This window comes from Eumetopias jubatus, unplaced genomic scaffold (assembly GCF_037043125.1).
Source record: "Eumetopias jubatus isolate StellerSeaLion01/CBP00866 unplaced genomic scaffold, mEumJub1_p1.0 scaffold_15, whole genome shotgun sequence".
Lineage (NCBI taxonomy): Eukaryota > Metazoa > Chordata > Mammalia > Carnivora > Otariidae > Eumetopias > Eumetopias jubatus.
This window is the reverse complement of record NW_028274821.1, coordinates 86,992,461-87,019,804: the sequence shown is the minus strand read 5'-3', so window position 1 is coordinate 87,019,804 and position 27,344 is coordinate 86,992,461. Positions and strand designations below refer to the sequence as shown.

Sequence of the window (27,344 nt, the reverse complement as noted above, 5' to 3'; positions counted from 1 at the left end):
CTAAAGGACAAAAACAATCAGAATATAACAATCCCAAATGGGCGCGCAGCGAGCCATGAGCTCCAAGGTACATGAAGCAAAACATGGCAGAAGTGCAAGGAGAAACAAATTCACATTTGTAGGTGGAGATTTCCACACTTCTCTCTTGAGGCGGGCACATGGTAGGACTGCACAGTTCAGATTCTGAACAAAAGTGTGATGTCCTACTTGTGTGCAGTGATGCTAGAAAGGATATATGTTGGGAGGGAGATCTTTCAGGATAGAACCAAATTCTTAAAAGAAGTTAACTCTGGAAAGGTACAGCTGTGAGTAATTATTCCATCATTTATCCAAATAAATGAGTTAATGCTTATAAAGTGCTTAGGGCAATGCCTAGCAGACAGTTAACTATTATATAAATAATTATACTAAGTAAATCTAGGTTTTTCAGTTTTCCTACAATAAACATGTATTACTTATATAGTGGATAATAAAAAGCAACCTGTAAGACTTCTGGCTCCATTAAAGTCAATAGGAAAAGAGATGCTTTTTTGTTGTTAATGAGATTTGATGACTAATGATCCAGGGGACTGGGCCCAAGGAAGGAGCCAGAAATGACCTCCAAGAGCCAAGAGGAAGCCTGGCAGACCATGAGAAAAAGGAAATCATAGATGTTCTTGGCAAGGCCCAGTTTGTGGGAGGCCTACTTTGGGAAGGGATCGGAAAATACCCTTCTCAAACACACAAAGAGGCCATGACCTGATTTTTCTGAGTCAAATCTTTATTTGGCAAACAAAGCTCCTTCCTGATAACGCGGCCACGGAGAGGAGAAACCAGGGACCACCCCTCAAAAGCATCTCCTCCAGAAAAGGAGGAGTCAAGAGTCTCCCTCCTCTGCTGTTGCTTTCATGGCAAGATGGAGGTGGCCTGTGGACAAAGGACCACAGAGCAACAAGGCCACTCCAGGATGTTCCCTCCTCCGAGGTCACAGAGGGGTGGCGGGAATTGGACCCAGGGGCCGGGAACCTCATACCCATGGTCTGCTGGGCTGTAGAGAGCCAGGCAGGAAGGAAGGGCCCTGGAGGACAAGGCTCCAAGGGGCTGCGGTCCTGGGCTCCAGCTCCCTGGGGGCGGGCAGGGGCTCCAGGCTCTGGCTGAGGCCCAGCTTGGAGTCACAGGTGGGCTCCGCCCCCCGCTGAAGCCCAAAGCTGGCCCTGCGAGGAGGGACAGCCGCTCACAAGAAGGGGTTGTCACCGCCCCTCAAAATGGGCTGTGATTTGCTCCAAAGTCTTTCCTTTGGTTTCCGGGACACAGGACAAAGTGAAGAGGACACTGAAGATGCAGAAGGCGGAGGCAAGCCAGAAGGCTCCGTGGGGCCTGAGCACCTCCTGGAAAGGGACGGAAAGGCCAGGTGTGGACATGGCAGAAGGCCAGGAGCCCTCCCGGGATCCCAAGCTGAGGCCCCAGGCTGCCTTGGCCAGGCTCGGGGGAGTGGAGGAGGGTCTGGCCCCACCTTCCAGAAGCCTGGGCCAAACACCTACGGGGTGTGGATGTCGCGCAGACGGGGAAGCTGACACTCACTGTCAGACTTCTGCATCAAGTGACAGCTGGGCCCCCACCCCGGGGTCTGCTTCCAGGGCCCCCAGACCCACTCTCTACGCTCTGCTTTGGCCCTGTGCTGAGTTCCCTGCCTCCGGAGGAGTCTCTTCTCGGTGCCTGGGGGAACGGGTGAGCTCTCAGCAGGTTGAGATGGGGCAGTGTGAGTACACAAGGCACCCAGGGCCCACCAGCGTGGAGGGAAGAGCGCGCGGTTCCCTTCACTCAGAGCCTGGCCGCCCTCCCAGCGCAGGCCCGGGGACCTCCCAGGTGCCCGAACCAAAGCCCCCTCACTTGTTAGCTCCTCTTCCTCTGGGACCCGTCACTGCCCTTTCCCCAGAAGTTCTTCTCTCAGCCTCTTGGATGCTGTGCACCCCTGGGTGCCTTTAGGTCCTTTACCATCTCCTCCCTCTGTTGTTGGTCCCCCCACAGCTCCCAGCAAGTCATTTCCATCTCTAAGTCTCTGCCCTTGGTCTTCCCAGTGTGCTCCCCAGGGCAGCCCATCTGAGTGGGCCCAAGCCCTGCAGGGACTCCAGGCCAGCCCCAGGCATCCACGCCTCTCGCGGCCTGCCCCTCCTCGCTCCAGCCCAGCCTCCTGGTGGTTCCTCCTCTCTCCACTGCCATGCCAGTCTGGTCAGAAAGGGAGCTCTGTCTACCTCACTGCTATCTCTGGCTCCTTGAACAGACCTGGCCATGGTATGTCCCAGGAGACGTGGAGGGGAATGAAGGCCTGAACAGGTGGCCTGTCTGCTCCAGAAACATCCTTCCCTATCAGCTGGGGAGCCCCTGAGGCAGGATCCAGGTCTGTGTCAGGTCATCCGTGTGAAAGTAGCAGGATGTTAAAATGAACCGATGCTCCCACAACCGTAAGGGGAAGCTGCCGTCACCCTCCTCCATTTTTAGCCAAGGAAGCTGGTTCTAAGAAGGTGAGCAGCACACCCAAGGTCACACAGTGGGAAGTGGCCAGGGTGGGCTTAGAGCCCAGGCCTATCAACTCCAAAGCCAGGGTACTTCCCACACAGCCCTATAACCTGGCCCATGTCCCCAGCGTCCAATGGCGGAGGCCAGTCTTGCTGTCCTTCTGCCAGGATAGCCTGAAGTCTCCCAAGTGGTCACAGCCTAGGTCCCTCACCTTCCTGGCCCATCAAGCCTCCCCTCATCCCCGACCAAGATGGCTGGTGTCCCAGGAGGGTGGCTTCAGCCTGCATGCGAGGCCACTGACCCTGAGTCTTCCGCAGTAAGAGTAGTTCTAAAAACTGCTCCCCACCGACTACGGGAGGAGGAGGTCCTCTGGGCCTGCACTCACCATGACACTGCTGAACTCCTTTGTCACCAGGAAGGCCATGAACCAGTTAGTGAGGACGCACACACCAGTGGCCATGCCCTTGACGTGCAGAGGAAAGATCTCAGACATGAGGAGCCAGGGGATGGGCCCCCAGCCCACAGCGAAGCCTGTGGGAGCAAGACAGGCATCAGAGCCCATGGGGACAGACCCTTGGGCTTGCCACAGCACCCTTGGGCCAAAGCCTCACGGTTTCCAGTCTGGGTCCCCCAGCTCTGAGCCTTCCTCCGCCTCAGGCGGGTCCCTCCACTGCTTACGCATCAGGCTTTTCTCTGTAGAACGGGGTCATGATGGGACCTGCTCGGAGGGCTGTTCGGTGGGGCGGGGATTAAGTGAAAGGGGCAGTGCCTGGGACATGGTCAGAGCCATAAACGCAGAGGTGGGGACCCATGTCATAGAGAGGCAAGGCCCGGTAGGCCTGGACTTGCTGGGAGCTTCAGGAACCTGGTGGTGACAGGATGTCCCCATGCCCCCACCCCAACCTCCCCACGGACCCCCTCCTCACCGGCAATGAAGAGGCACATGCTGCCCACTGCCAACCAGGCCAGCCCCACGCTGGTGCTGGCGGGCTCCAGGGAGAGAGGCGTCAAGAGGTCCACATATGAGGAGTTGCTGGGGCCGTCCTGGGTCAGCTTGAAGTAGGCGCCAAAGGCACTGGTGCTGAACACCATGACCACACCTGCAAGTGGAGGGTGGCCGTGGGCAGAGCCCTGGGAGAAGGGGACCGCAGCCCGGGCATGTGGCACTCAGGGCTGGAGTCGTGGCGCGGTGTGGCCACAGCAATGGGGCCTGGCTTTCTCTGGGAGGCCAGCGAGCGGTGGTGCCTAGGAGCCCAGAATCGCGGCACCTGGCCCGGTCCTGCCAGCCCCGGCTTGGACCTTGAACCACAGCAGACTCCGAGCCTCCTGGTGGCAGAGCCTCCCTAGCCTGAGGAGCTGGAGGGGTAACTGTGGCAGCAGCTCGGTCTTGACCCCCATGCAGATCATCTCGGGATCCTCACGATGGCCCCGTCGCCCCCATTTCAAACAGGGAAAACTGAGGTTCAGAAAGGTGAAATCACTTGCCCCAAAAGACCACAAACTTCTGAGTCACTTCCCCTCCGGAGTCCTCAGTTTCCTTGTCGTAAACTGGGCTCCTGATAGCGCCTGCATGGAGGCTCGCTGCGAGGGTTAAGGCACGCTACGGTGATGCTGTCAGCGCAGGCCTGGTCTGGAGCGAGCGCTCAGTAAGGGCGCCCATGAATCTCGGCCTTTCCTCACGGGTGCTTGGCTGGCCTTTCCCTGCTGCCATGCGGTGGCCCCAGCAAAGACCCGCCGGCCTGTGGTGGGGAGCCTGGCCTGCACCACCCCACTTTCACAGGGCTGAGCCCTGGCCCTGGGGCCTCACCTGACAAGGTCAGGAGCAGCCTCCGCCCAGCTCTGTCCATGATGAGGGCCGCCATGGCCGTGAACAGCACCTGGATGACACCCACGATGACCGAGGCGAGGCTGCTGTCCTGGGGAGATGGGCCGAGGCGGGTCAGGCAAAGACCCCGGGATTAGGCATCCAGATGGCAGGCTGGGGCGGAGGCCTCTTTACCTTGAACTTGGCCTCCTCAAAGATGGTCTCTGCATAGAACATGACAGCATTGATCCCTGACAGCTGCTGGAAGGCCATCAGCGATATGCCAATGATGAAGGGCTTGTAGATGCCAGGATGCCTCAGCTGGGCCAGGTGGAAGCCCTGCTCGGATAGAGGCCGGTGTCAGTGCTCCTCCCTACCCGCGCCTGAGGGGCGTGCTGGCTTCCAGCCACTGTCCTAAAGCCTGGTGGAGGCAATGAGCCTCAGCTTCTCATCACCTGGGCCTCGCGTCCAAGACAGGTCCCCGCATCATTTTAGCCTCACCATTTGTAAGGTGCCAAGATCCTCACCTCCCGGTGGCCCTTCCTGATTTGCTGGTGAAACCACGAAGAGATTATATGGGCACAAAGCCAGGGGTTCCAGAATCCCACCAGCTCCAGGCCTAGGCCTGAGCCGAGCACCTCTCCGGGCATCGCTGAATCCCTACCACCACCAGGCATGTGCTGGGACTCCCATCTTACAGATGAAGAAAGGAAGGCTTAGGGATGTGACGGTCACAGAGACTCTGTCTTCTCCCCTGTCCTACAACACCTCATTTAAAACTCCAATTCCTCAAGTCTGCACCCGTGATTCCCTGTGACCCAGCCGGCCTTTTCTCTTTCTGGAACAGTAAGGTCAAGGCTAGGGCCCAGCCGGGTAGTGGGCTCCAGCCGGCCTTTGCTTGCTCCCCCACCTGTGCCTCCCTTCCTCGTGTGTGTGCGCGCGCACGCACGCGCAGCCTTGGGGGACAGGCTGTGCTGGCGTCCCCCGGCCGCAAAAGGGCCATACCTCACTGTTTCCTACCCCCGCATCCCCATCCCGCCCCGGTGCTGGCTCCCAGCCCCTCACCTGGTGCTCAGCCCCGACCGGGGGCTCCTCCCAGACCTGTTCAGAGCCCCACAGGAACTGCATAGCAGCCGTGGCTTCTTGGCGCCTCTGCCGGGTCAGCAGGAAGCGCGGGGTCTCGGGCATGTAGCACATGAGCAGCATCATGAAGGATGCAGGCACGCAGCCCAGGACAGCCAGCCAGCGCCACTCCAGGACCCAGCCTGGTTGGGGGATGGGGGACGGGGCGGGGGGGGGGGTCAGATATCAGAGCCGGAGTGGGCCAGGCTGGATCTTATCGGGACTGGCCTGCCCCCTCGCCAACCCCAGGGACTCAGCTTCAAGGGTGGGGGCCGCACTACCTCTGTGTGGCTACGCTCGTGTCTGTCACCAATATTGTTACCAACTGGGGTTGATAAATATTGTAGAAACGCTGGTGGGCACATGATGATGCTACATATGCTCAGTGAATATTTATGTGGCAATTAAAAACAGAATGAGGCACTTGCTCTTTGTCTAAAAGGTAGGGGAGGGAGAATAAGTATGCACAGACTCTGGAAGGCCACCAAAAAGCAGGCGAGGTTGGCTCCTCTGGAGAGGAAAGGGGATGGAGTGGGAGAGACTTTTCATGGAACACCAGTGGATCAACAGTCACAGAAACCGATAAAAAAATGTGCTGGTTAGGATGAACTGGAGGGAATTCTGTAGGCATACTGACACCCATGTGTCTGTCCCAAATGTCAGTGTCTGTATTTGGCAGGAGCTTTGGCACCCGCAGGGCCCCCAAAGCTACCAGACTGCTGGCAGGACTCTGAATTAGAGTCTGGATGGTAAGTGGGCAAAAATCAAAGAGCCCAGACCAGGATGTCACCCACTGTGAAGAACCAGAGGGCACATACTCCAGGCCCTCTGGGTCTCAGCACAGGCCTTGATAATTCTCGTTAACAGCGTTGGACTAGGTGAGGTTATCTCTGCTTAAAACCAGGGGAAGTGAGGCTCTCTGGGGCAGTGTGACCAGTCACACAGCCAGTAAGCGTCCCCTGACATGGGACTGTCTGATGTGAAGCTTCTCTCCACCCCAGTTCTGGTGAAAATATGTCTGCCTCCAGAAGCTTCCTCATGCTGACCCCATCTCTGCCCCTCGGGTCCCCTGGAACCCTCCTCTTTCACACTGCAAATCCAGTACTGGTATTTCTGAGAGACATGCTTGGGCCTTCCAAGCTCCTGAGCTGAAGGGTTTTAGGGGTGCCCCAGCCACCCCCTTGAATCCTCAGTTTGTCACTGTGCAGTGAGGTACTGACCTAACCGGTCAGCCCCCACCCCCCAGCCCCCTTGGAATGGGCTCCTGCCCTGGGAAGATGAGGACATCACCTTCTCCAGCTCTCCCTGGAACGTAGTTGCAAGACCCACATATCCCAGGGGCTCAGGGAGGTGGTCTGTGTGACAGGCTGTGTGACTTTGGGCAAGTCCCTTGACCTCTCCGAACTTCAGTGTCTACATCCATAAAATGGCCACACAGCCATTAACGGGGATCAAAAGAGAGACTGTGAAAACTACCTGCCAGGTAGGCCAGGAGGATGCCTATGACGACCATCAGTTGCACGCAGGAGCCCAGCAGCCCCCTCACTGAGGGGTAGGAGATTTCAGAGATATATACCTGTTGGTAACGAAGAGGAAACTTTACTCAGGGCCGAGAGTTCTTAAAACTGAAAAGCCTCAGCCATTCACAGTTGAGGAGAGCCTCAGTGGGGGGGGGGGGGTTGCTGCATGCCAGGTGAGCCTCTAATTGCAGGTCCCAGGTCAGCAAAGCCCTCTCCATACCTCCCCGCCTCTCCAAGTGAGCAGCAGCGGGTGTTTTAACTGGGATTAAGGATATATACATGGCTTGCTGTGTGTGTGTGTGTGTGTGTGTGTGTGTGTGTGTGTAGAGCACACAGCTTTTCAAACTTTCATTTCATTGTATGACTACCCTGGATAAAATGCAGGTTCTGATGCAGTAGGTCTAGGGTGGGGCCCAAGATTCTGCCTTTCTTTTTTTTATTTAATTCATTTATTTGAGAAAGAGCACAAGCGAGGGAGGGGCAGGCAGAGGGAGAAGCAGGCTACCCGCTGGGCAGGGAGCTCCATATGGGGCTCCATTCCAGGACCCCGAGATCATGACCTGAGCCAAAGGCAGACGCTTAACGACTGAGCCACCCGGGTGCCCCCCAAGATTCTGCCTTTCTAACTAGCTCCAGATGATACCCAGGTGACTCCAGATGACCAGTGGTGCCCTTGGAGTGAAAGACAACTCTTTGCCTCAGTTGCTACCATTGACTGCCACCGCTTCCTCTGGGCTCAGGGGCCAGAAAGGTCTGCCCACACTTCTAGGTTATTCTGTACCTTATGCCCATGACTAAGATGGGTGTGTTTTTTGTCCAAAACATAAAAACCAAAACCCAAAACATAAAATCCGACTCAGCTGCTGACTGCTGCCCAGCAAATGCGGGTAAAATGAGTGGTGGGTGCAAAAGGATGACCAGGGAGGACACTGAGCCACTCTATTAATCTTGACCAGGTTGGCGTGTGGGTGGTAGACCGTCCAAGCCCCGTAGCCAGCAGAACAGTTTACTGGTCACCCTGCAATTTCAGCTGCCAGGGTCCAAGCCCTCCACAAGCCATGCCAGGGCTATACGTGCGGTCTTGCTTAATCCCCACAACCACTGCATGAGTAAGGCCATTATTCCCATTTTACAGGGGAGGAAACTGAAGCACAGAGAGGTATACTCTGCCCCGGTGAGTGACAGACCCGGGATTTCACCTAGGTAGATGGCTCCCGAGTCAGCCTGGACAGTGGTGCATGGGGACATGGGAAGAGAGAAGAGGGGAAGCAGCTGCAGGACTAGTTCCTGAGGAGTGAAGGGGAACTGCAGAGAGATCAACGGCCTTTGCCCGGGAGGACAGACCAGAATAGGATTTTCCTGCGAAACTGTAGTCAGTAGTCTGTATGACAATGGGAGATCGAGCCTCACTGTAGGCTCCTGGGACCATCCGCAGATGGTACTCATTTGCAGAGCAAAAGAGAGGCCTGGTTAAGTGGCACAGTCCTGGGTGTGAGTAATAGCTTCACCACCGACTAGTTGTGGCTCGACTGTGGCTTCAGTTTCTGAAGCTCCCTTCATCTGTAAACAAGGATAACAGCAGCTCCTTCCCAAGGCCCGTCGCCGGGGGAAGGAAGATAAAGCTGGCGAGGGGCACGGTGCCAGGCACCCAGGAGGCCGAAGCCAGGGAGAACCACGCCCCCGGGTCCGCTCCTTCCCGGTCCCAGGGCGCGAGGCTGGGGGACACTCACCGGGGCCACGAGCGAGGCAATACCGCAGGCCAGGCCGGTTAGGAGGCGGCCCCCGAGCAGCATCCACACGTCCTGGGCCGCGGTGATGACTGCAAAGCCGACCACGAAGGGCACGGTGCAGAGCAGCAGGCTCAGCTTGCGCCCGGCGCGGTCCACGAGCCAGCCGCCCAGCACGCCCCCAGCCGCGGCTCCCAGGGTCACGATGGCCTGGGGGCGGAGCGACCGCAGGTTGGAGCGGGGGCGCCACAGGGCCGCGGCCCAACCTCGCCCCCAACCCCAACCCCGGCAGCCTCCGAGAAGAGGGGATGGGGGACCCGGGCTGGCGGTCGGGGGTGGGGGGGAGGGTGACCCCGGCAGGAGAGCCGGGACGCACGCGGCCGAGGGTCTTAGTGCCCGCCCGAAGCCAGGTAAGCGCAGGGGTCCCTCGCGCGTGCGGTGGAGGAGAAGGGGCCCCGGCGGGCTGGAGGGTGAGCCCGAGGCCTCACCCCGAACCAGGAGGCGGCGGCGTCATCGAGGCGCAGGGCTGGGGACGCGGCGCGGCGCAGGCTCGGGATGGCCGGGGAGCTGTAGCCGAGCGCGAACCCGAAGCTGAGCGGGCCCAGGGCGGCGGCGAAGGCGGCGAGGAAGACCCGGCGGCTGAGGGGAGCGCTGCGGGGACAGGGCAGCCGGTGAGCGGCGCCGGCCTGGGCGCAGTAGGAGGGGGCGAGGCCGCGTCCCGTGCCCGGGTCCCCCCACCCGCTCACCTGCCGCCGGGCGGCCCCAGGAGCGGCTGTGTCTCCTCCTGGTCCTCCGGCGTCATGTCTGCAGCCAACGACTGCTTGGTCAGCTCTGTTGCCTGAACTGCCACGGATCCCGCGAGTGCAGCCGGCACCCGCCTCTCACGGCAGAGCCGGCCAATAGGCGGGGAGGGGCGGCTCTGGGGCGGGATGGGAACGACCAGTGGGAACGCCAGGCGGGGTTAGCCTTGCGCTAGGAGCCACCCTCCAAATCAAAGCCGACCAATGGGAGCAAAGAGCCGGTTGGCGTAGCTCATTGGATCCGCCCCTAGGACCTGGCGAGCCAATGTTTAGGTGGGGCGGAGTTTGTGTGTGGGCCTGGAGTAGAACCATCCAATAGGAGTGTGGTGCGAACCCAGAGGCGGGATCAGAAAGCTGCCTCAGGCGGAGCCAGCCAATGAGGGCGGAAGGCGGGGATCGCATCTGCTCCTGGAGCCGCCTCTCAGTCAAGCTTCAACCAATGAGGCTACCAGCAGGACGAAGGTGGGGCAGGTGCACCGCCCACAGGACTTCCCGCCCCGACTCTGGGCAGTTGCGTCTGTCCTGCCTGGTCGGCTCTGCGGTTCCTGCTCTGCGTTGACCGGTGCCCTGCGGCCGGGGTTCAACGCGCCTGGCCCAGCTCAGCTCACTGACAGCCGCAGGGAGGAATGTCTCCAAGCGACTGTCCCGGGCCGCTCTCTTTCCTCGCGGAACCTGGGCTGCCGGGGGCGGAGGCATGGCCCTGCGCGCCGCAGCCCATCTCGGTGCCGGTCATAACTCGGAGTCCGCAGATCGCTGACGGCTACGAGCCGACAACCACCAGGACCTCGAGGTGCTGAGGACCTGTATTGGGCAGGGCCCTTATATGTGTGACTGATCGGGGCTTAAATGGTGAGCCCTAGGCTTCCTGTTAAGTTCCACTCACTTCACAGGTCATCCTGACTCTTGAATCTTCATCTTAACACCTGCCGTCTTTGAGTCTCCTGCGGCTATTAATAGCCAACTTCTTGAGCACCCAAGTGACTGCTGCAGGTAGGATGATGTCAGGGCTCTGAAGGATTTTGCCATCTGTACCCAGCCCTTCTTTGGATGAGGCAGCTGAGGTGGAGTGCTGTGTAATTCTTGAAAGTACCAGGGCTATGAGAGTAAGAGGTTTGGCTTCTAATTCCTCTCTGGGCTTCTGTTTCCTCATCTCTAAGTGGGGATGACAGTATCTACCTTCCGGGAGGGTTTTAAGCAGGGGCAGTGTACACGAAAGATCAAGCACATGTGAAGCACTCAAATGCTAGCCCATATGATTACGAAAGTTGTTTAACCTAGTGCAGGCTCCTGATTGTACTATCTGTAAAGACAGGCAACCGCCCCTCTATGCTTCCACAGCATCTTGTGCGCGAGTTATAAATTCTTATCCGAGCACTTATCACTGCCCTGTGATCACTTGTTTACTTCCCTCCCTCCCTTAATGGATGTGACCTCTTCCTCCACACAGTGGGCCCTTGGTGTTTGCAGAGTGGACGAATGCCTCCAACTCCATGGGCAAACTGCTGCATTTACACAGTGCAGTAACTCAGCCAGGGGGTTAGGCAGAAGGGCTTATGCAGACAGGATGCCCCAGGGAGCCCAGCTAGGACCAGCCCTCTGAGCCACAGGCCCCTACAAACCTGCTCCTGCCCCCTGGCTGGTGGGCTCGCTTCCCAAGGGTGCAGCATTCACTTCTTGGCCTTTGTAAGCAGATACTGCTGCCAGAGCAGGCTCCTATGCCCCTTTTATAAGCTGATCACCATCGATCTGATTAGTAGGGTCCATTTCTTGCCCTTTCTACATTCACTCCTCAGATTTTGACTCTTGTCAAATCATGGGGCAGTTCTGATGCTTCCAATTTCTTTGGAAGAATGTTCTAAATCACCCTGGGTTTTTTTTTTTTTATTCCAGGCCGAGAAGCAAGAAACTCCAGGAAAAAAAAAAAAAAGATGACAGAAAGAACACACAAACTCATAAAGCTTACAAATTAGTTTAACATGAAAAACACCAGTCAGATCCAACTGACACAAGGCACTCAGCCTGACTCTGCATGGTGGACAGGGGAGAGAACAGAGCTCTGGGGTCAGAGAACTCAGAGTTTCAAATCACTGTCCCTTTCTGAGCCTCAGTTTACTTATTTGAAAAGCAATAATAATAAAATCTAACTCCCAAAACTTTTCACGAGGTTGCGATACAGCATAAGGGGCAGAAGGAAACACAGAGGAGGAACGGCAATGCTGACTACAGCGAGGGCATACCTGGCTATACCTAGAAAGCACTGTAGGCACTACTCTCGCCCTCCTGCCGTCTGCTGAAGGGAACCAGGCAGCCTTCACTGGATCCAGCGTTTTGGGCTGTTTCCTGCACAAACACCACAGAGGCAGTTGTGCAACAGGCCGACAAGCGAGCTCTCCCCACAGTGTGCAAGGCCCATGAGGAGGTAGGACCCAAACTTCTGTAAAATCTGTCCAGTCAAGGTCATGTCAAACACAGCTCCCTGCACTCCCGGAGAACGCGTGCAGAAGAACCTCAGGGATGCTTTCACGGGAGGAATGATTTAAAGTTTCTTTTGGTGGGTAATTTAGGCAAGAAGAGAGCTAATAAAATGGAATCCGTTAGACTAAAGCCAAAGGTAAATTACCTCCTTCACACAGATTAAAATTTTTACAGTGTCAGTGCAACTAGGTTTCCCCCTTGGATCTCCCGTGGCTAGAGGCTGACATTTCACGGTTTCATTTGCACTTGGTCAAGCCCACGTTTTCTTCTCACTTTGAGGAGGGGGCAACAGAAGGCAAGTGATGACAAGAGAAGGGCAATCATTTGGTTCACGTGGAAGAGCAAAGCAGACCTGAACATGAGAAGGGAATTTGAGGATGATGATTTTGGTGACAAGGAGTGACTATTGCCTGGCTGTATGATTTCAGAGTAACTACAAAACCAAACAAAATAATCTTAAGACTCTTAACAGGCTTTGTGAGACACAAGGAGGGAACAGGAGCTTCTAAGAACTAACCATTCAGCTTTTCTCGAAAGTCTACAGGCAGGGACACAGCTGGTTCCAAACTCAGTGAACTGAAACAGCAACAGGGGCCAAATGTGCAGAAAGAAAACTTATTTATGATAAATTTAAAAAGCAATGGCTTTTCTTTATAAAAGAAACGCAATATGTGACATAAATCAAAACCATAATGAAAAAATAATCTTTCCATCAAAGTATATAAAATACAAGAGAAGGTTGCAGTAAATAAGAATGAACATTTTTGATTTATTCAAAGTCTCAATCTAAAACCTCAATGAAATCTACTACCTTTATTACAAGGGGACTGATGGTTCCTGAACAGAAAGAAACAGAGGTCAAGAAAGATGGCACCGGACATTGGAGAGATCCAAACCGGCCAGGTGTGCAGAAGGTTTGGTCCAGTAGATCACGGGTGGGCTAAAAGCCACATTTTGTTGAGAAATGCTGTCAGAACTGGTTAAAGAGTATAAACCTCCATAAGAAAATGAAAGATGGCAAACTCGATCCGGACCCTGTTTACTTCAGGTCAATAATGTCTTCATCCGAGGAAGCTGTGAGCTGAAAGGGGCTACTGCCCCACACGGGGCTGCCTTCTCTGTCCGCCACAGGGTCCTGGTCAGAGCCCATCGAGTGGTAGCGTCCCTCGGGGTTGGCTTCTGGAGCAGAAGGACTTTCCAAGGAGCCCGTGGTGATCCTAGAAAAGTCACGTAAGGGATCCCTGGAGAGCACTAGTGGCCCGGGCCCCTTCTGTCAGGCAGTTTCCTGCTCATTTGAGCTCATAAAGCCTGTATCCCCTCACCCCCACCCATTAGTGGGGAAAGGTGGGGACATGCAGGAGTCAGCCAGCCCTACCTCATGGGCTGTTGGGAGTTTTATAGGCCAGAGGTGACACATAGGAGGTGTCTGAGGTGTTTTTTACCTTTCTAAAGGGCAAATTGGGATAATGTCACTCTCTGCCTAAAACCCTCCTGGGTTGGGGCTCCCTATGGCCTGAGGATAAGGCTGAAACTCCTACCCACAGGACCACAGACCACAGGATCTGGCCCTGGGGACCCTTCTGCCTCCTCCCAGCCCATCCCACCTTGATTTTTCTCTTGTACTCAGGACACTCTCTTGATAGCTGCAAAACCAATTTGACCAAGTTCAGGGGGTTCATTCATTCAACAAGTACTCATTTGGCCTGTGAAAGCCCCCGGGCCAGCCTTTGGCCACTCAACAGGCCGTGCCTTTCAGAGCCTTTGCCCCTGCGGTTCCCCTCATTCCTTCTAATTTAATCAAAGCTTGGCTCAATGCTACTTCCTCAGAGAAGCCCTCTTGACACCCGCTTCCCAAAGGAGAACTTCTACCCACGCCCCCCAACTCTTACATTTTTAAAAATTTCCTTACAGCACTTGTCACTATTGGAGACGATTTAATTTGCTTAATTGTTTACAGGTTTATGGTCTGTGTCTCCACACTAGAATGTAAAGTCCAGGAAGGCAGGACTTGCCGCACAGTAGGGGCTCGGTTTGTGGGATTAAAGCATCTGTGAGTGCTGCCCCCTCTCGGCCAGGCTAATGCCTACTCGATCTATGGACCTGGCTCAGCCTTTCCTGGTGTTTGAGAGCCTCCCTGCTCCAGGTGGGGGTTGGCTGGCACTCCTCATTCCTCTGCATCACCTGCCACCCCGGAATGCTGCAATTCCTAGAGTGTTTTGTTGGCCTTCCCCTCTGGCCCGTGGACCCCCCGAGAGTGATCTTCATATCCCCAACATCCAGCTCAGGGCCGGGTGCCCTGAGAATGTGTGTTGAGTGAATTAATGGAGCCTGGACATGCGCCCCCTTACCCTCCATACAGGAGCTTGAGGGACACGGAAGCTCTTAGGGGACAAATCAGTGGGATTTAACAAACGTTCATTGACATGGGATACTGAACTGCCATCCCAAAAGGCTGTACCTGCTCTATTCCCACCAGAAGCATTAGGAGAGGGCCTATGATCTGTCGCTCCTACTAAGCATTTTCATTTAAAAATACCTCTGTCGGGGCGCCTGGGTGGTACAGTCAGTTAAGCATTTGACTCTTGGTTTCAGCTCAGATCGTGATCTCGGGGTTGTGAGATCCAGCCCCACGTTGGGCTCCATTCTTAGCATGGAGTCTGCTTGAGATTCTCTTTCCCTCTCCCTCTGCCCCTTCCATTCATGCTTGCTCACTCGCTCTCTCTCTCTCAAATTAATAAATCTTTAAAAAAATCTCTCTCAATCTGGTGAGGAAAAAAAAAGAAAGAAAGAAAGAAAAAGAAAGAAAAAAATCTCTCTATGTATTTTTATGAGCATTTGCTGAATCGTAAGTGAGGTTGCCCCCTTGCCTGAGACCCTCCCTGGGCCAGCCTAGGGGTCCTCAGAGAGGAGCTGGATGCTGACTGTCTGCCCGTGGCATCATCAGTCAGCAGAAAGGGCCTCATGGCAGTGCTGTGACCCAAAGGGCCACCACCCTGAGCAGGGACGGCTGGGGATGGCCTATACCTGTCACTGCTAGTTGATCTTGCTGTCCCTGGCTTCGGGCTTCCTTGGCTTTCTTCTAATTGCTTCCGGGCTTTTGATTTGGGCTTTGGTGTTCCTTCTGACCTGGGTCCAACTTCATCAGAGAGGCCTAGATTATAGGGGAGAAGCACAGGTCAGAGGTTAGTACCACTGGGCTGCCACGGGGATAGAAAGTGTCTTTTTTCTTGGTTGGCTATTGGTGCATTATTGGGATAGAGTCAGGAAGCATTGATAAATTATATATTTTAAAGTAACTGGTTTTCTTGTTGGTGGAAGGTTTTTTTTCTGATCCTAAAGAATATATATATATTATATATGAAGGAAGGGAGGGAGGGAGGAAGGAAACTCAGAAGGGTCTAGAGGAGGAGAGAAAAATCCATGATCCTACCACTGGAGACTGTAATTCTCCAACTCTGAGGCTCAATTTCAGAAAAGCACAGTGGTTTGTAACACAGCGGCTGGCAGATCAAGCTTCCATAGGGCATAGTGGGTTAAAATAGCAACATGCATACTTTGAAAGCACAATGGAAGGCACCAACCTCTAAGACCGACCGACTTTGCCAGAGTCAAAGCCTGCCCGGTCAGGTGGCCTGCATCCCTGCCCCAGTTGTCGGGAAACAGGACTGCAGGCCAGGGATGCCCTAAGGTGAACTGTCCTTGCAGTTTTAGGCCATGCAGGTCCCTATTAGGTTTCAAACCACTTCTTACTGGTCTAGCACATCACTTCCTTTTTCTTCACTTTGTTTTCACAATTCAGAACAAAAGTCTTTCTAGCAGTCTCGCCTCTGCACGACTATCACGGTACTTCGTGCTTTTCCGGTCTGGTCTCCCATCAGTGTCACCGAGAGAGAAGGATCTACCAAATATCTCACGTCTGTGCCATCCCTACAGACCTGTCCCCGTGGTCTCTGGGCTTCAGGAAGCCATAAGTGAACTGCACCACGAATATCAAAAACAGGGTGAATTTAAACTTTCAAGTACACAAATATAACACATTATCTGAGAACTGGAGGTTGTAAATCCTTCTAGATACTCTCTAGGAAATCCTACATATAGAGATACTTATATTTTAAGAAATTGTGTCAGACTAGATCTATTGTTTTGTAAACTGCCTTTTCTGCTTTTAACCTGGTTTGGGCAGCCTTCCACACCAATAAATACAGACTGACACATCGTTGTTGTGGGTAAACTGTATACTATTCCCAGGTGTAGCTGCACTATAATGGGTTTATAAAGGGAAAGTTTCTTTTTTAACTCATTGTTTTCAAGGATGATTAACATCCAAGATGAAACCAACTGGCCTATTTACAAACAGCAAAAACACAAAAACGGCCCGCCATTACCCAGCAGTTCCCTGCGTGTCCTGCTGGCTATTTCTTTAATCTCCATGCGGGACAGGGACAGGGAGTGAGTGACGGGAATGGCAGCAATGCCCAGGCCGATGGCCGTGGGCGGGGTGACGGCCTTGGAGACCAGAGGCGACTTCAGAGGTCGTTCGATGCTTCTGCCCACAAGGTTTCTGAGTGGAATCTTGTACAGATTTTTGGACGGAGTTTCACCTGAAATATGATTGAGAAAAGAACATGAGAACTTTAAGCAAAGTCTGTACTATTTACAAGGGTGACTTCTGGTTCCTCAACCCAGTGAGCAAGAAGGAAGAATTTAGGCTGCATGCTGACCTCCCAGACCCCCTTCGGAGCAACAGAGGGATGGTGCCTGATGGCTTTGGTTTTAAGGGCACCGTTTTCACAGGTACATGGCTAAACATGCACCTGCTACGTCTCTGTGTGCCCAGGAGGGGAGAGCACCCAGGAGGGCAGACAGCGGCAGCACCCTGCCTGCTTGGGGTGCCCTGTGCTTCCAGGGGCAGGAGAAGTAACGACTGACGTGGTGAGCAGCCGGGAAAAGCACGGTGCTCAGAGCAAAGTCGTAACCACAGCAAAGGCCTTTGGGATTCGTGAGCAGATCCAGATGGAGTGAAAGCTGGGTGTGCTCCACAGGTTGTAGGACTCTGTCCTTCTGGCTATAAAAACCTACCAGATCATTAACATCCCTGAAGGAAAGACACCTTTGCTGTGGCAAGTTGGAATCTCTAGCCCTCAACTCCCTTCTCCCCATGGAAACAGTTCTTTTCATAATGCGCTTTTGTTGTTGTTATCACAGGTTTCTTAAGAATGCAACCAATGCATTCAGAATGCATTTTTTTAAATAGCTTTAAATAGTGACTTCGTTAGGCAGTAGTCACATGTCAATATTTCAGAATGAACTAGAGAAACCAGAATGGAGGGGCGCCTGGGTGGCTCAGCCCATTAAGCATCTGCCTTCGGCACCAGGTCATGATTCCAGGGTCCTGGGATCTAGCCCCGCATCGGGCTCCCTGCTCAGCAGTGAGTCTGTTTCTCCCTCTCCCTCTGACCCTCTGCCTGCTTGTGCTCTTTCTCTCTCAAATAAATAAATAAAAATCTTAAAAAAAAAAAAAAAGAAATCAGAATGGATTGGAGATATCTATTAATAAGACAGTAAAAATTGCACTTCACCTTCCCCCAGGGAAGAAGGAAACACTGGAGTATCTCGGCCTGGGGGCGTCTGAGGAGAATTATGGGCACTGGCCCCCTTGGAGCTGCCTCCGGACGAGACCTCGTTCACAGCAGTGGTGGCTGTGAAGTATATATCTGACTAGAATGAAAGAGAAAGCATTAGGGAGCTGCGTGGCTTAGAGGCCCTGCACCCATGGCCCCCCCGTCATCACTGCAAAGCCTGCAACGGATCTTGGCTCGGCCACTCTGTCCTTGGGGCATGCAGTGCGGTAACGCACCTGGGCAGCGGGCTTCCAGAGCAAAACTCCTGCACCGCCACCCCAGACCTTTGCTGGGTATTCAGTCCCCCACACTTCCCCTTATCTGCCTCCTGATTCACAATAGAAAAGAGGCCATTTCCCAACCCAGCGCACACCTGCCTAACAGGAATGTCAGGCACCCGCAGCGTCAGACCTGGAAAGTATCTGGGGTTCAGTCGGGTCCACTTACAGATGGGAACACGGACCATTCATTCACTGGTTCAGCAAACACTCACGCACACCCGCCCTGTGCTGGCTCTGGTGGGAACAGCTGGGGGTTGCTGGAGCCGGCTTGTAGCTGACCCATGAGTGCCGATTTTCAGGGATTTTGCAAGTGAAACACAGCCATTATTAAACTTAAATAAATAATATTAAAAACAAAGGTATTAAATGTCAGAATTTGACCATTCCTCATTCTTTGACTATGTTTACCATGATCTGGGTTCTTGAGGTTATTTCTATCAACTTTCACACTGGAAGCTCGACGTCCTAATGGCGGCCTGGCAGGGACGGGGCAGACTGTGGGGCTGGTGTGGGAGGAGCTAGGACAAGACCTCCTGGATTGTGTGCCAGCGACAAAGGCACCTTGGGAAGTCATCTCCATTCCCGTGTCCCTTGGTTTTGCTCAAACTCTGTTTCTAGGCATGGATCAGGCAGTTAGCCATGTTTCAAGGGCCACAAAAATCAAGCTGAGGATGGAAAGCGGCAGAGGAAGAACGCGACACCACAAGCTCTTCCTTTTCTGGACTTGGGCTGTCCCTCGGGGCAGCGGGGACCCCTGACCTAACCCAGGCTGATGGCACATTCCTCTCTTCAGCCCAGAGCCTGAGAGCTTCGCAACTGCTACCAGCACCGAGTGACCACACACGAGGGGGGCCCGAGGGGGCCACACACGAAAACCCGATGGGGGTTCTGGTGTGGATGCTCTCCCTCTGTCTGGCACACAAGGGGCCTAACTCCGTGAGACAGCATCCACGCCCTCCTGGAGCTCAGGTGCTACTCACCCTGGAGGCCACGAGCTGCAGCTGCGGCACGACCGCTGTGTGCACCAGGTTCCCGTTCACCACCAGGCGGATCTCCATGGAGTCGGTGGTGAAGGCCAGGAGGTACGGGAAAGCGCACACTGCAAGGCAACGGGGCGCGTCAGCTGCCAGCCTGCTGGCTTGTGGCTCTCGAGGTGCTGGACCGTCCCACAACTGCCCTCACTGCTCCAGAAACTTCCATCTCCCCTCCTCCTCTGGCATGGCCCCCGAATCTGAGAGCGCCTCATTCCTGAGACAGCCTCCTCTTAGCTGCCAAGCTTCTGCTTCAAGTTGGTGAGCACTGCCTGTGTTTCTCCTTGTCCCCTTGTCACTGCGGTTGCATAACCTGGTCTCCTGGAGGCTCACCCGCCCAAGTCCCGAGAGACATTCCCCCACTTGTCCCCTCCGGCAGATGCTGCTGGGCCCCGAAACCCTGCCTTTCCTGGGTCTTCATGCCCTGTCACTTGCTCCCTTCTCCTCTGTGCTCCTCCTGCCATGCCTGGGCCAGGGCCGGGTCTTCTTCCTCACTGTCCCTCACAGGGCGCCGTGGCGTCAATGGGTTTGTTATCTGTGAAAGGTTGGCCCCTCTTCTTGAAATCGTTTTTACGACACCCTGACTTCCAGGCCCCACAACTGCCCTGGTTGCCCTGGGACCTCCCCGCTTTGGCCTCTTCACTGGCTACTTCATGCTCCCATGCTCCTTCACACTAGCTTATTCTCTGTTTGCTCTCTCCTTGGTGAACTCGCTACTCCCTTGGCTTTACCCGGGGTGACCTACCACACCCATGCCTCTTGCCTTGCTCTCTCAAGTGACCTCCAGTGCTGGGGCTCAAAATCTAAAAGCAGTCTTTAACCCTTCCTTCTGTTTTTGCTTTTTGGGTTTTTTTTTTTTTTTTGGCCATCTCTCGTCTGTCACCGAGGGCTGACTGGTCCCTCCATTATCTGGATTGGATTTTCTGTTCTCATCTCAAGACTCCAGACTGTTCACCTATGATCACATACTTGTCTTGGGAGAAAACAGTACTAATTCAAACATTCTTGGCTCTGAGCCGACTCTCACCAGGCAGATGCCCAGCTGTGGATCCTTAACCCCAAGGAGGGAAGCACTACCACTCACTCCCTAATATTTCAGTGGCAGGTGAAGTACCTGCGTTTCTGTGATTCTAGATTTTCAAGCTTCAAAATACATAAGAATGGTGCAGAATGCATTGTGCTTCTCCAACAAGTCAGTTGGCATTTTAAGGCTGGAGATACTGCTCTCAAATTGTGAGAAAAGGAAAGGAAGGCCCAGAAATGAAATGATAACAGGAAGATCCCCAAGTGCTGAAAACTGGGATTTCACGGCTCTCAGATGCTCACATGCTTACAGCTGGGAGGCACAGGGGATGGCAATAGTCCCCAAAAGGGGAACAAACAGGAAAACACAAAGGAAAAAGAACCCTCTGAGTACTCATCAGACTCACATAACTCATAGCAATCTAGCAGTAAGCCAGCGAGTTTGCTTACATGGGATTGAACCGTTCAGATGGGTCTATGCAGGAGCGGAAGAGCAAAATGATCTAGGTTTTTCTTACCAATCGCGTAAGGAGCCTGGTTCCAACAGAACTGGAAATCTGACGCAGAAGGTTGAACCAAAAAAGAGCCCCCATTAAAGGGGCAAACCTTTTTATAGATGCAACTGTCTGCAACAAAACAATAGCGACTCATTTTTTGTGAGAGACAATGCTTAGAGCTGGTAATTAGATAAATGAAAACACAGGCAACCAGGATAGTGTCCTATCTGCTAGGTCCGCACACGTAGCTGGTGCCAACACCGCCACGACGCCAGGTGCTCAGCCAGGAGGCGGGCGGGGCCGAGCGACACGACTACAGCAAGTACTCATGGCGGCCATTTTGGGAGGATTTACTGGGTGCCAGGCACTGAGCTTTAAACACGTCAGCTTATTTCATCTGAATAACCTTCTGAAGTAGATGCCGTTATTACGCTCCATATACAGATGAGAAAATTGAGGCCAGGAGAGGTGACGCAGCTTGTCCAAAGTCTCACAAGTACCACACGGGGGAGCAGGGTTTGAACACGGGTGAGCTTGACTGCAGAGAAGGTACCCTTGATGGAGCTCCCCCCACATGGAGGAGGCGCTCCTGCAAGGTAGATCATGCTCTGAGCCTCACGTGGGGGCTGTATGCTCCCCGCCTCCCCACATTTTATTAGGAAAACTTGAAGTCATATACCTGTGTCACGTTGGGGAACATGAGCCAGAATTAGATTAAGGCCAGCTGAACAGCTGCTCTGCTCCTGGCCTGCTCTGAGCTCTGAACCTAAGTCCAGGGGGTTCAGATCCTCTCCGAGTGAAAAGGTCAGTATAGAAGCAAAGGCTCCTGTTATTCCAGAAGTCCATCATGTTTTAGCCATACAGTTTTATGGAGCTATAATTTACATATCATAAAATTCACCCCCTTTAAGTGTACAATTCAATGTATTTGAGTAGATTTGTAGACAATGTCACAATCTAATTTTATCAACTTTTCATGACCCTAAAAAGAAACCTCATGCCCGTTAAGCACTCACTCCCTTCCCTGGTTAGACCAGAACGCTGTGCCTGCGCTGTGGGAGGGCAGAGGCTGGGGAAGCCGGGCGGCTGGTCAGGGCCCGCATGGGGGCAAGCAGGAGGCCCTCCCAGCAGCTGCTACGGCCCAGCTGAGGCTCCCACCCTGTCAAACCTGTTTGGAGCGTCCTACCCCATCGGGGCTTAGGGACTCCTTTCATGTGACCACTAGGCTTACAAAGCAATTGTCTTATATAGTTTAACTAACACAGTGAGTCCTTAGGAGAGGAAGAATGAGCCAAAGTCAGTGCTGTCTTATTTTTGCTACAATGGATTCATTAGGGGAGGAAAGGCACCTTCAGTCTCAGCTGAAGCCCTTGCTCCCAAGGAAGACAGCCGCTCAGGAAGGGTGGCCCCTCACGGCTGTGCTGAGGCGCCGGCCTCTCCGAGGTGCAGGTGAGGCTGGTACCCCCCTTTCCCCTCGGGCCCGTCTGCTCCTTCTCTCAGGGCTGCACCCTAGTTTGCCCTTTTCCATCAGGTCTCTCCCCCCAGCCCGCAAGCACGCCGCCTTCTTCCACCTTCTAGAAAGCAACTGTTCTTCCTCCTCTGTGACCTCTCTTCCTCCTTTCCTGAACCTTCCCTTCTCTTTCCCCACAAAGGAAAATTCTCTGGAAGGCTCTCTGGACTCCTGTCTCTACTTCCTCTTACATTCTCTCTCATCCTATGCAGTGGGGTTTGCTCCCACTGCTCCCCAGGGACACCTGCTCTCTCATCAAGGTTTCCTGAGGACCTCCACCGTGTGCTCCAGGAGCCCTCTCCTGTTCCCTCCTTAAACTGCTGTCTTTCTTTTCGGGAGATTTCCTTCCCCTGTGGCTGTTCCTCAGTCTGCTGGCTCCTCCCATCTCTCTCCCCACTTCCCAGCTTCCAGTGACTCCGTGTCACTTACATGCTAATGGTTCCCAAATGAGGATCTCCCATGGGCACTCTCCCCTCAGCCCCCAGTGTCTCCAATAGCATATCTGGGAGGCACTGACCTGTCCAGACTCAACTCTTGATCTTTTCCCCCAAACTTGCTCTTCTTAGTTTCCCACATCTCAGTAAATGGTATTCTCCATTCTTCCAGTTGCTCAAGTCCCAAAGCGCAGACTCCCTTCTCTCCCCCCTGGCATATGCCATGTTGGATTCAAGAACCGATGATCTTGGTTCTCATATTTCAAATACCTCTAGGGTCTGACCATGTCTCAGCACCTCCACTGCTGTGTGCTGGAGCAAGCCACTGTCATCTCTCATCACATCGGTGCAGTCACCTGGTAAGCGAACTGCCTTACCTGCTTCTGTGAAGCTGTCCACACAGCCGCCTGAGCGGCCCGTGGTCCTTTTCATACCCTAGGTCTGATCCTATCGCCCCTTTGCTCAAACTCCAGCTGCTCACCAGCTAAGAGGCCCTTCACCTACCAGGCCCTCCCTGAACCTGGTCCTCTTGGGGTCACCTTGAAATACTAGAATGTTCCCTCCTCAAGGTCTTTACACACCTCTTCCGACTCCCTTGAGGTCTTCTCTCCGAGTGCCCCGTCCAGGGAGGTCTCCCTTCTATACCTTCCCTAAATGGAGACCTGCGCCCCCACCTCCTGCCTGCCTTCAGCCCCTCTCCCTGCTTTACGTCCATAGCACATATCACCATTCAACATCCTAGGTACTTTTCTTATTCTGTTAATTGTCTATCTGTCCCCTTGAAAATGTACACTCTGAGAGGCAGGCATCTGTGTATCTTTTACTCACTGCGGAAACATTAGGTCCTCAGTAAATATTTGTAGAATGAGTGAGCTACTCTTCCCTTGCCGTCCCTGCTCAAGAAGGACACAGCTGTGATGTGTTCCTCAAGGCCCAGGTCCCTTATACACATCTCCTCCCCACCCCCTTATCCCACCCCAGCTCCCACCAGGGGACAGCCAACTGCTGGCAGGTTTGAGGGTGTCTGGGCTGGAGGAGACTGAGCTCACAGAGCAGAGAGCACGCTGGATGGCAAGGGATGGTGTGTATGTGCCTTGGGAGCTCAGCCTGGCCCAGAGTGGAGCTGCCCCCCTGAGAAACGGTCACCCGGGCATGGATGAGGTGACCCAGACTGCACTTCAGAGGCTCCTCTGCTCTCCTTTCCAGGTGAATAAGCTCCAGGGACTCCAATTTGACTCCAGAGAAGTAGAGGGCTCTCCCTCCCAATAACTAATATTGGTGCTTTCTGCACCCTAGGACAGGGGGCTCTCAATCAGACTGAACTGATTTAGAAAAGTAAGCAAAGCATGTTTCTTGAGCCCCAGAGCTGTGAAGCACATTCACACTTAAAAGTACTGGCATCCATGCCTGGCCCTCCCCTAAACTGTGAGCTCACTGCAGTCCCTGGCAGCGCCTTTCACTGTTGTGTCTCCAGAATCTAGCATGTGCCTGGCACAGAGAAGGTCGTTTGTTGGGGTTTAAAAAGGGCAGCCTGAATGGGGGAGCTGGGGTGAGGGGCAGGAGACTAAAATGTTGTGGCCCAGGAAGGAGCTAGGAGTCCATGACCTTGCCTCCATTTGACCTTCCCCATCAGGGTGACAGGGTGACAGATACTACTTCTAATTTTAAAACAAATTTCTCTGAAGAAAAGTCCCTTTCTGCATGTATAAAAGCCTATGGTGGTTACAAAACAAACTGGATGATGACTGATGCTCTGATGAATCTGGAATAAAAGGAGGAAAAAAAAGTCTTGCTGTGCCTGGCAATATGTATAATCCTGTTTAATCTTCACAGCAGACATGAGAGGTAGGTTCTGTATTCTTCACATTACTCATCTGGAAGTTAAGACTTAGGTTAAATGTGGTCATACGGAGAATCAATGGTACTTATGTGAGCATTTCTAGTTTCCTTGTGTGATTATCTTTAAAACTCCATCAGCAAACAGAGTTCACCTTAGTATTGAAATTTATTATTTGCATTAAAGGTGAATCATTATTGCGTGCTAAGGTCACGGCCAAATTTTCTTTCTTGTTTTAAGTAAAGACTGACTCTGATATTCAAGATAGAGATTCATTATAAGAAAATAAGATCCTCAATATACTGAACTATTTATACTTTTCTCCCCTGAAATTGATCTTGCAAATACATTTTTCTCTAAGAACATGTAACTGGGAGTTATAATTTCTACTATATAATATTTTCATCTTTAACACATCTGAGAGAAAAGTCTCGTTATATGAAACTCTGAGTTTATAAAGGTGGTTTTTTACTTGGTTTTGTTTTTTAACGGAAATAGAAAAGAAACTGATGAAAATCAGCTGCAAATCTTGCGGGGAGCAAGATCATTCTATAGCACCTTACTGACAGGGGCCTTCAGGGCACAGTTGTCTGGACAGAAGCGGGCAAGCGCAGCGTGCCCTGTGTGTGTGGGAATGGGTTACAGAAGTGGCCTGGGAGACTCTGGGCAAAACCAGCTGGTTCTCTGGGCATGTTCACCAGGGACGCACCAGCCTGCTGGGAGAAGGAGGGAGATGGAAAAGGAAAACCAGATTCCTGACCCAGAGAAATGGAAGCAAGTGGCATAGTTTGGGGAACACGCAGGCAGGTCTGGGAACCTCTGGGATTCCCAAGGCCTTGACCCATGTAGCATCTAAACACACAGAGCTTATTACCTTCTGATGGCTTGGTGGGTCTAGGAAAACAGAAACACGCATACACCGATCCCATTTGAGATGAAACCAGAGCCTGAAGCCAGGACACCAGCAAAGCCAGGGGAAGTGAAAGTTCCTGGGGCTCCTCAAGCCAGAGAGGCCGCTTGAACCACACCTGCCAGAGCGCTAGGCCACTGCCGCCCTCAGGACAGCTGCCTGCTCAGGTCCATAAGCTTCCAGTGGGGTACAGGGAGGATGTCACACACCTTTGTTTCCATGTTCCTTCCCTTTCCAGTTCGGGACTAATCATCCCAACCTGATAACCTGCTCTATCTTTCTGTTCTGATCTTCTCTCCCACCTAAAAATCCCTCCATCCTTTTAAGCAGTTAGAAGAAAAAAAAAATCGACACTAGTTTGTAAAGCATCCCGCCACACGTTTCTCCTCCCAAATTTTTCAATAAAGTGGAAAGACAACATGTGAAACTGTGAAAGAGATAAAGAGATCTTAGAGAAGTGACCCCCTCCACTCCACTGGGCCCTGTAACCTGGGAGCCATGGGGCCCAGGAACCCCGCGGCAGAGCAGGCAGCAGGCCGTTCAGCCCCCTCACCACTGGGCTATCAAATCTCACATCTCAAAAGATGATTTTTACCAAACACATTTCTCTGCTAGTAATTAGCTCTCCCATACTTATTAATCAAAGATTAATGGAAGTATCAGCCCCATGTGTATGGAAATCAATACAATTCTAGGCTGGAAGAATACGTTTTGTTGTTTTAGTTACACTGGGCAGGCTTATCCAGGAAAATATCTTACTACTTTTAGTCTTAAAAGGATCTTTTTTATTGTAGTATTTTATTTTATTTTATTGTAGTATCATATTAGCTTTTGAAATGCTGAAAATCCTTGAAGACCCTCTTTGATGCGTTTGATCTGGTCTGCCTGAAACCCACCGGCCCCAGGCCAATGCAGGTGAGGCTGGATACGCCAGGTTGAGGCTGATTTCTTTAACAGCCTGGGAGCAGCAAAGAGTGCAATAGTACCTGGTTAAAATTTGGGGTGCTGGGGCCAAGAGGGCCCCAAATGTGAACGCTGGGTCTGCTGCTTTGTAGCTGCATGATCCCAAGATAGGCAGTTCACCTCTCCAGGCCTCAGGGACCTTATCTCCAAACCTCAGGTAGTAACAGTAGGTGAGAATTCAGTGAAACAGTCACTGGATCTACTGAGCACAGCGCCTGGCACATGGTAAGGGCTCCCTAAATGGAGGCCACTGTCAGCACCCTGTAACCTGGAGACAGTGCCATAGGCAGGCCCATCTCACCAGGAGGGCTGGGAGATCCAGGTCGGAATGCCATTTTTAGATGCTCCCTGAAGTGCAATTAAGGTCGCAGGAACAAGGCACCAGGTAAATGTAGGTCTGGCCCCCTTTAAATTGCCCAGGAAAAGAGCAGGTAATTTTAGCAACTTACAGTTGTAACATAAGAGCAGCCCGGCCTCTCCATCCTCGTACACATCAATAGCTGCCACAAAATTAACCTGAAATGATAAAGGCAGTGGTGGTGGGCAGGCTGGACAGGACACGGTTGAAAGACTTTCTAAAGTTCAAGGCTTTGGCGGGGCGGGGGTGGGGGGAGGGCTCTCAGGTGCTGTGGGGTCACTTCCACCTTGGGCGACCATGATTATAATGCACAGAACCGGCTTGCCTTCCTTTCCCTACTGGGACTTTGTCACCATCTTTTCCACCTGTGGAGGAGCTCTCGGGAGATGGGCATCTGCACTCTCTCTGACAACAGGACCCCTATTTGGGTAGTGTGCTCCGGTTCCCAAAGCTTCCTTGCAGGACGAGTTCAGTTCACTCGCACACGGACCTGGGGAGTACGTGCTGTTCCTCCTACTTCGCAGGTGAGGGAAGTGAGACGCAGAGACGCGAAGTTGTAAGTGTTGTTGTAAGTGCCGCTGCCGAGGCTTGAACGGGGCGGCTCTTGGCGACCTTACCCACTCTCACATCTCAGCTATAATGGGCAGTGGCACGGCCTCTGAACCACCGGGCCAGGTCTTCGTTTCTATTCTCTCGCTCTCCCGCACTTGGAGGGAGGCAGCAGGACACCACGGAGAGGGCGTCAGAAGGCCTAGTTCCATCTTCTGTTCCTAGTTCCGGGCAAACTTACCTCCCTGAACATCCTGTCCACACCACTGTCTGCCTCTGTGGCTCGTGGCAAATGGCTTAACCTCCGCCCATGGGTCTTGGCCTGTAAAACTGGCGTGAGGACAACTTTGCTGACTGTAATGAGAACTCCACTCCAAGGGTTTCTA

At 53.1% G+C, this 27,344-nt stretch overlaps 2 protein-coding genes and 1 long non-coding RNA gene across 4 annotated transcripts in view; 1 reads left to right on the top strand and 2 right to left on the bottom strand.

Moving 5' to 3' along the window:
* Window positions 1–751: 751 nt before the first annotated feature.
* On the bottom strand, window positions 752–9,495 carry SLC2A8 (solute carrier family 2 member 8). 2 transcript variants are annotated; one of them, XM_028107578.2, is made up of 10 exons: window positions 9,416–9,493; window positions 9,158–9,320; window positions 8,673–8,879; window positions 6,899–6,998; window positions 5,366–5,565; window positions 4,496–4,639; window positions 4,304–4,412; window positions 3,423–3,596; window positions 2,882–3,027; window positions 752–1,367 (listed from the first exon to the last, which is right to left on the bottom strand). In XM_028107578.2, the coding sequence occupies exons 1-10, from the start codon at window positions 9,469–9,471 to the stop codon at window positions 1,230–1,232; spliced, it is 1,437 nt and encodes a 478-aa protein (XP_027963379.2). In that variant the 5' UTR covers window positions 9,472–9,493; the 3' UTR covers window positions 752–1,229. The 2 variants fall into 2 exon arrangements, with proteins under 2 accessions (XP_027963379.2, XP_087875259.1); XM_088019133.1 differs by lacking the exon at window positions 9,158–9,320 and having other exon boundaries at window positions 9,416–9,495.
* A 495-nt stretch (window positions 9,496–9,990) lies between these two features.
* On the top strand, window positions 9,991–11,622 carry LOC148162456 (uncharacterized). The gene is made up of 2 exons (XR_015766897.1): window positions 9,991–10,459; window positions 11,360–11,622. It is a non-coding gene; the product is annotated as an uncharacterized LOC148162456 (long non-coding RNA).
* Window positions 11,623–12,692: 1,070 nt separating this feature from the next.
* GARNL3 (GTPase activating Rap/RanGAP domain like 3) overlaps window positions 12,693–27,344 on the bottom strand; it is an 82,358-nt gene continuing 67,706 nt past the window's right edge. Inside the window, exons 22-28 of the mRNA XM_088018828.1 lie at window positions 26,501–26,567; window positions 20,419–20,526; window positions 18,827–18,945; window positions 17,524–17,662; window positions 16,330–16,545; window positions 14,969–15,095; window positions 12,693–13,161 (exon numbers count right to left, since the gene is read on the bottom strand). Of these exons, the coding sequence (XP_087874954.1) occupies window positions 12,984–13,161; window positions 14,969–15,095; window positions 16,330–16,545; window positions 17,524–17,662; window positions 18,827–18,945; window positions 20,419–20,526; window positions 26,501–26,567 (954 nt within the window). The 3' untranslated portion in view covers window positions 12,693–12,983. The remainder of the gene's footprint in view (window positions 13,162–14,968; window positions 15,096–16,329; window positions 16,546–17,523; window positions 17,663–18,826; window positions 18,946–20,418; window positions 20,527–26,500; window positions 26,568–27,344) is intronic.

Excerpts from the sequence above, each read along its gene's own strand:
- SLC2A8 (XM_028107578.2), bottom strand. The coding sequence starts at position 9,471 with ATGACGCCGGAGGACCAGGAGGAGACACAGCCGCTCCTGGGGCCGCCC. Across the intron at positions 3,597-4,303 it reads GCTGCTCCTGACCTTGTCAG|GTGTGGTCATGGTGTTCAGC; the intron begins GTGAGGCCCCAG and ends CTCCACTTGCAG. Across the intron at positions 3,028-3,422 it reads CATGTGCCTCTTCATTGCCG|GCTTCGCTGTGGGCTGGGGG; the intron begins GTGAGGAGGGGG and ends TTGCTCCCACAG.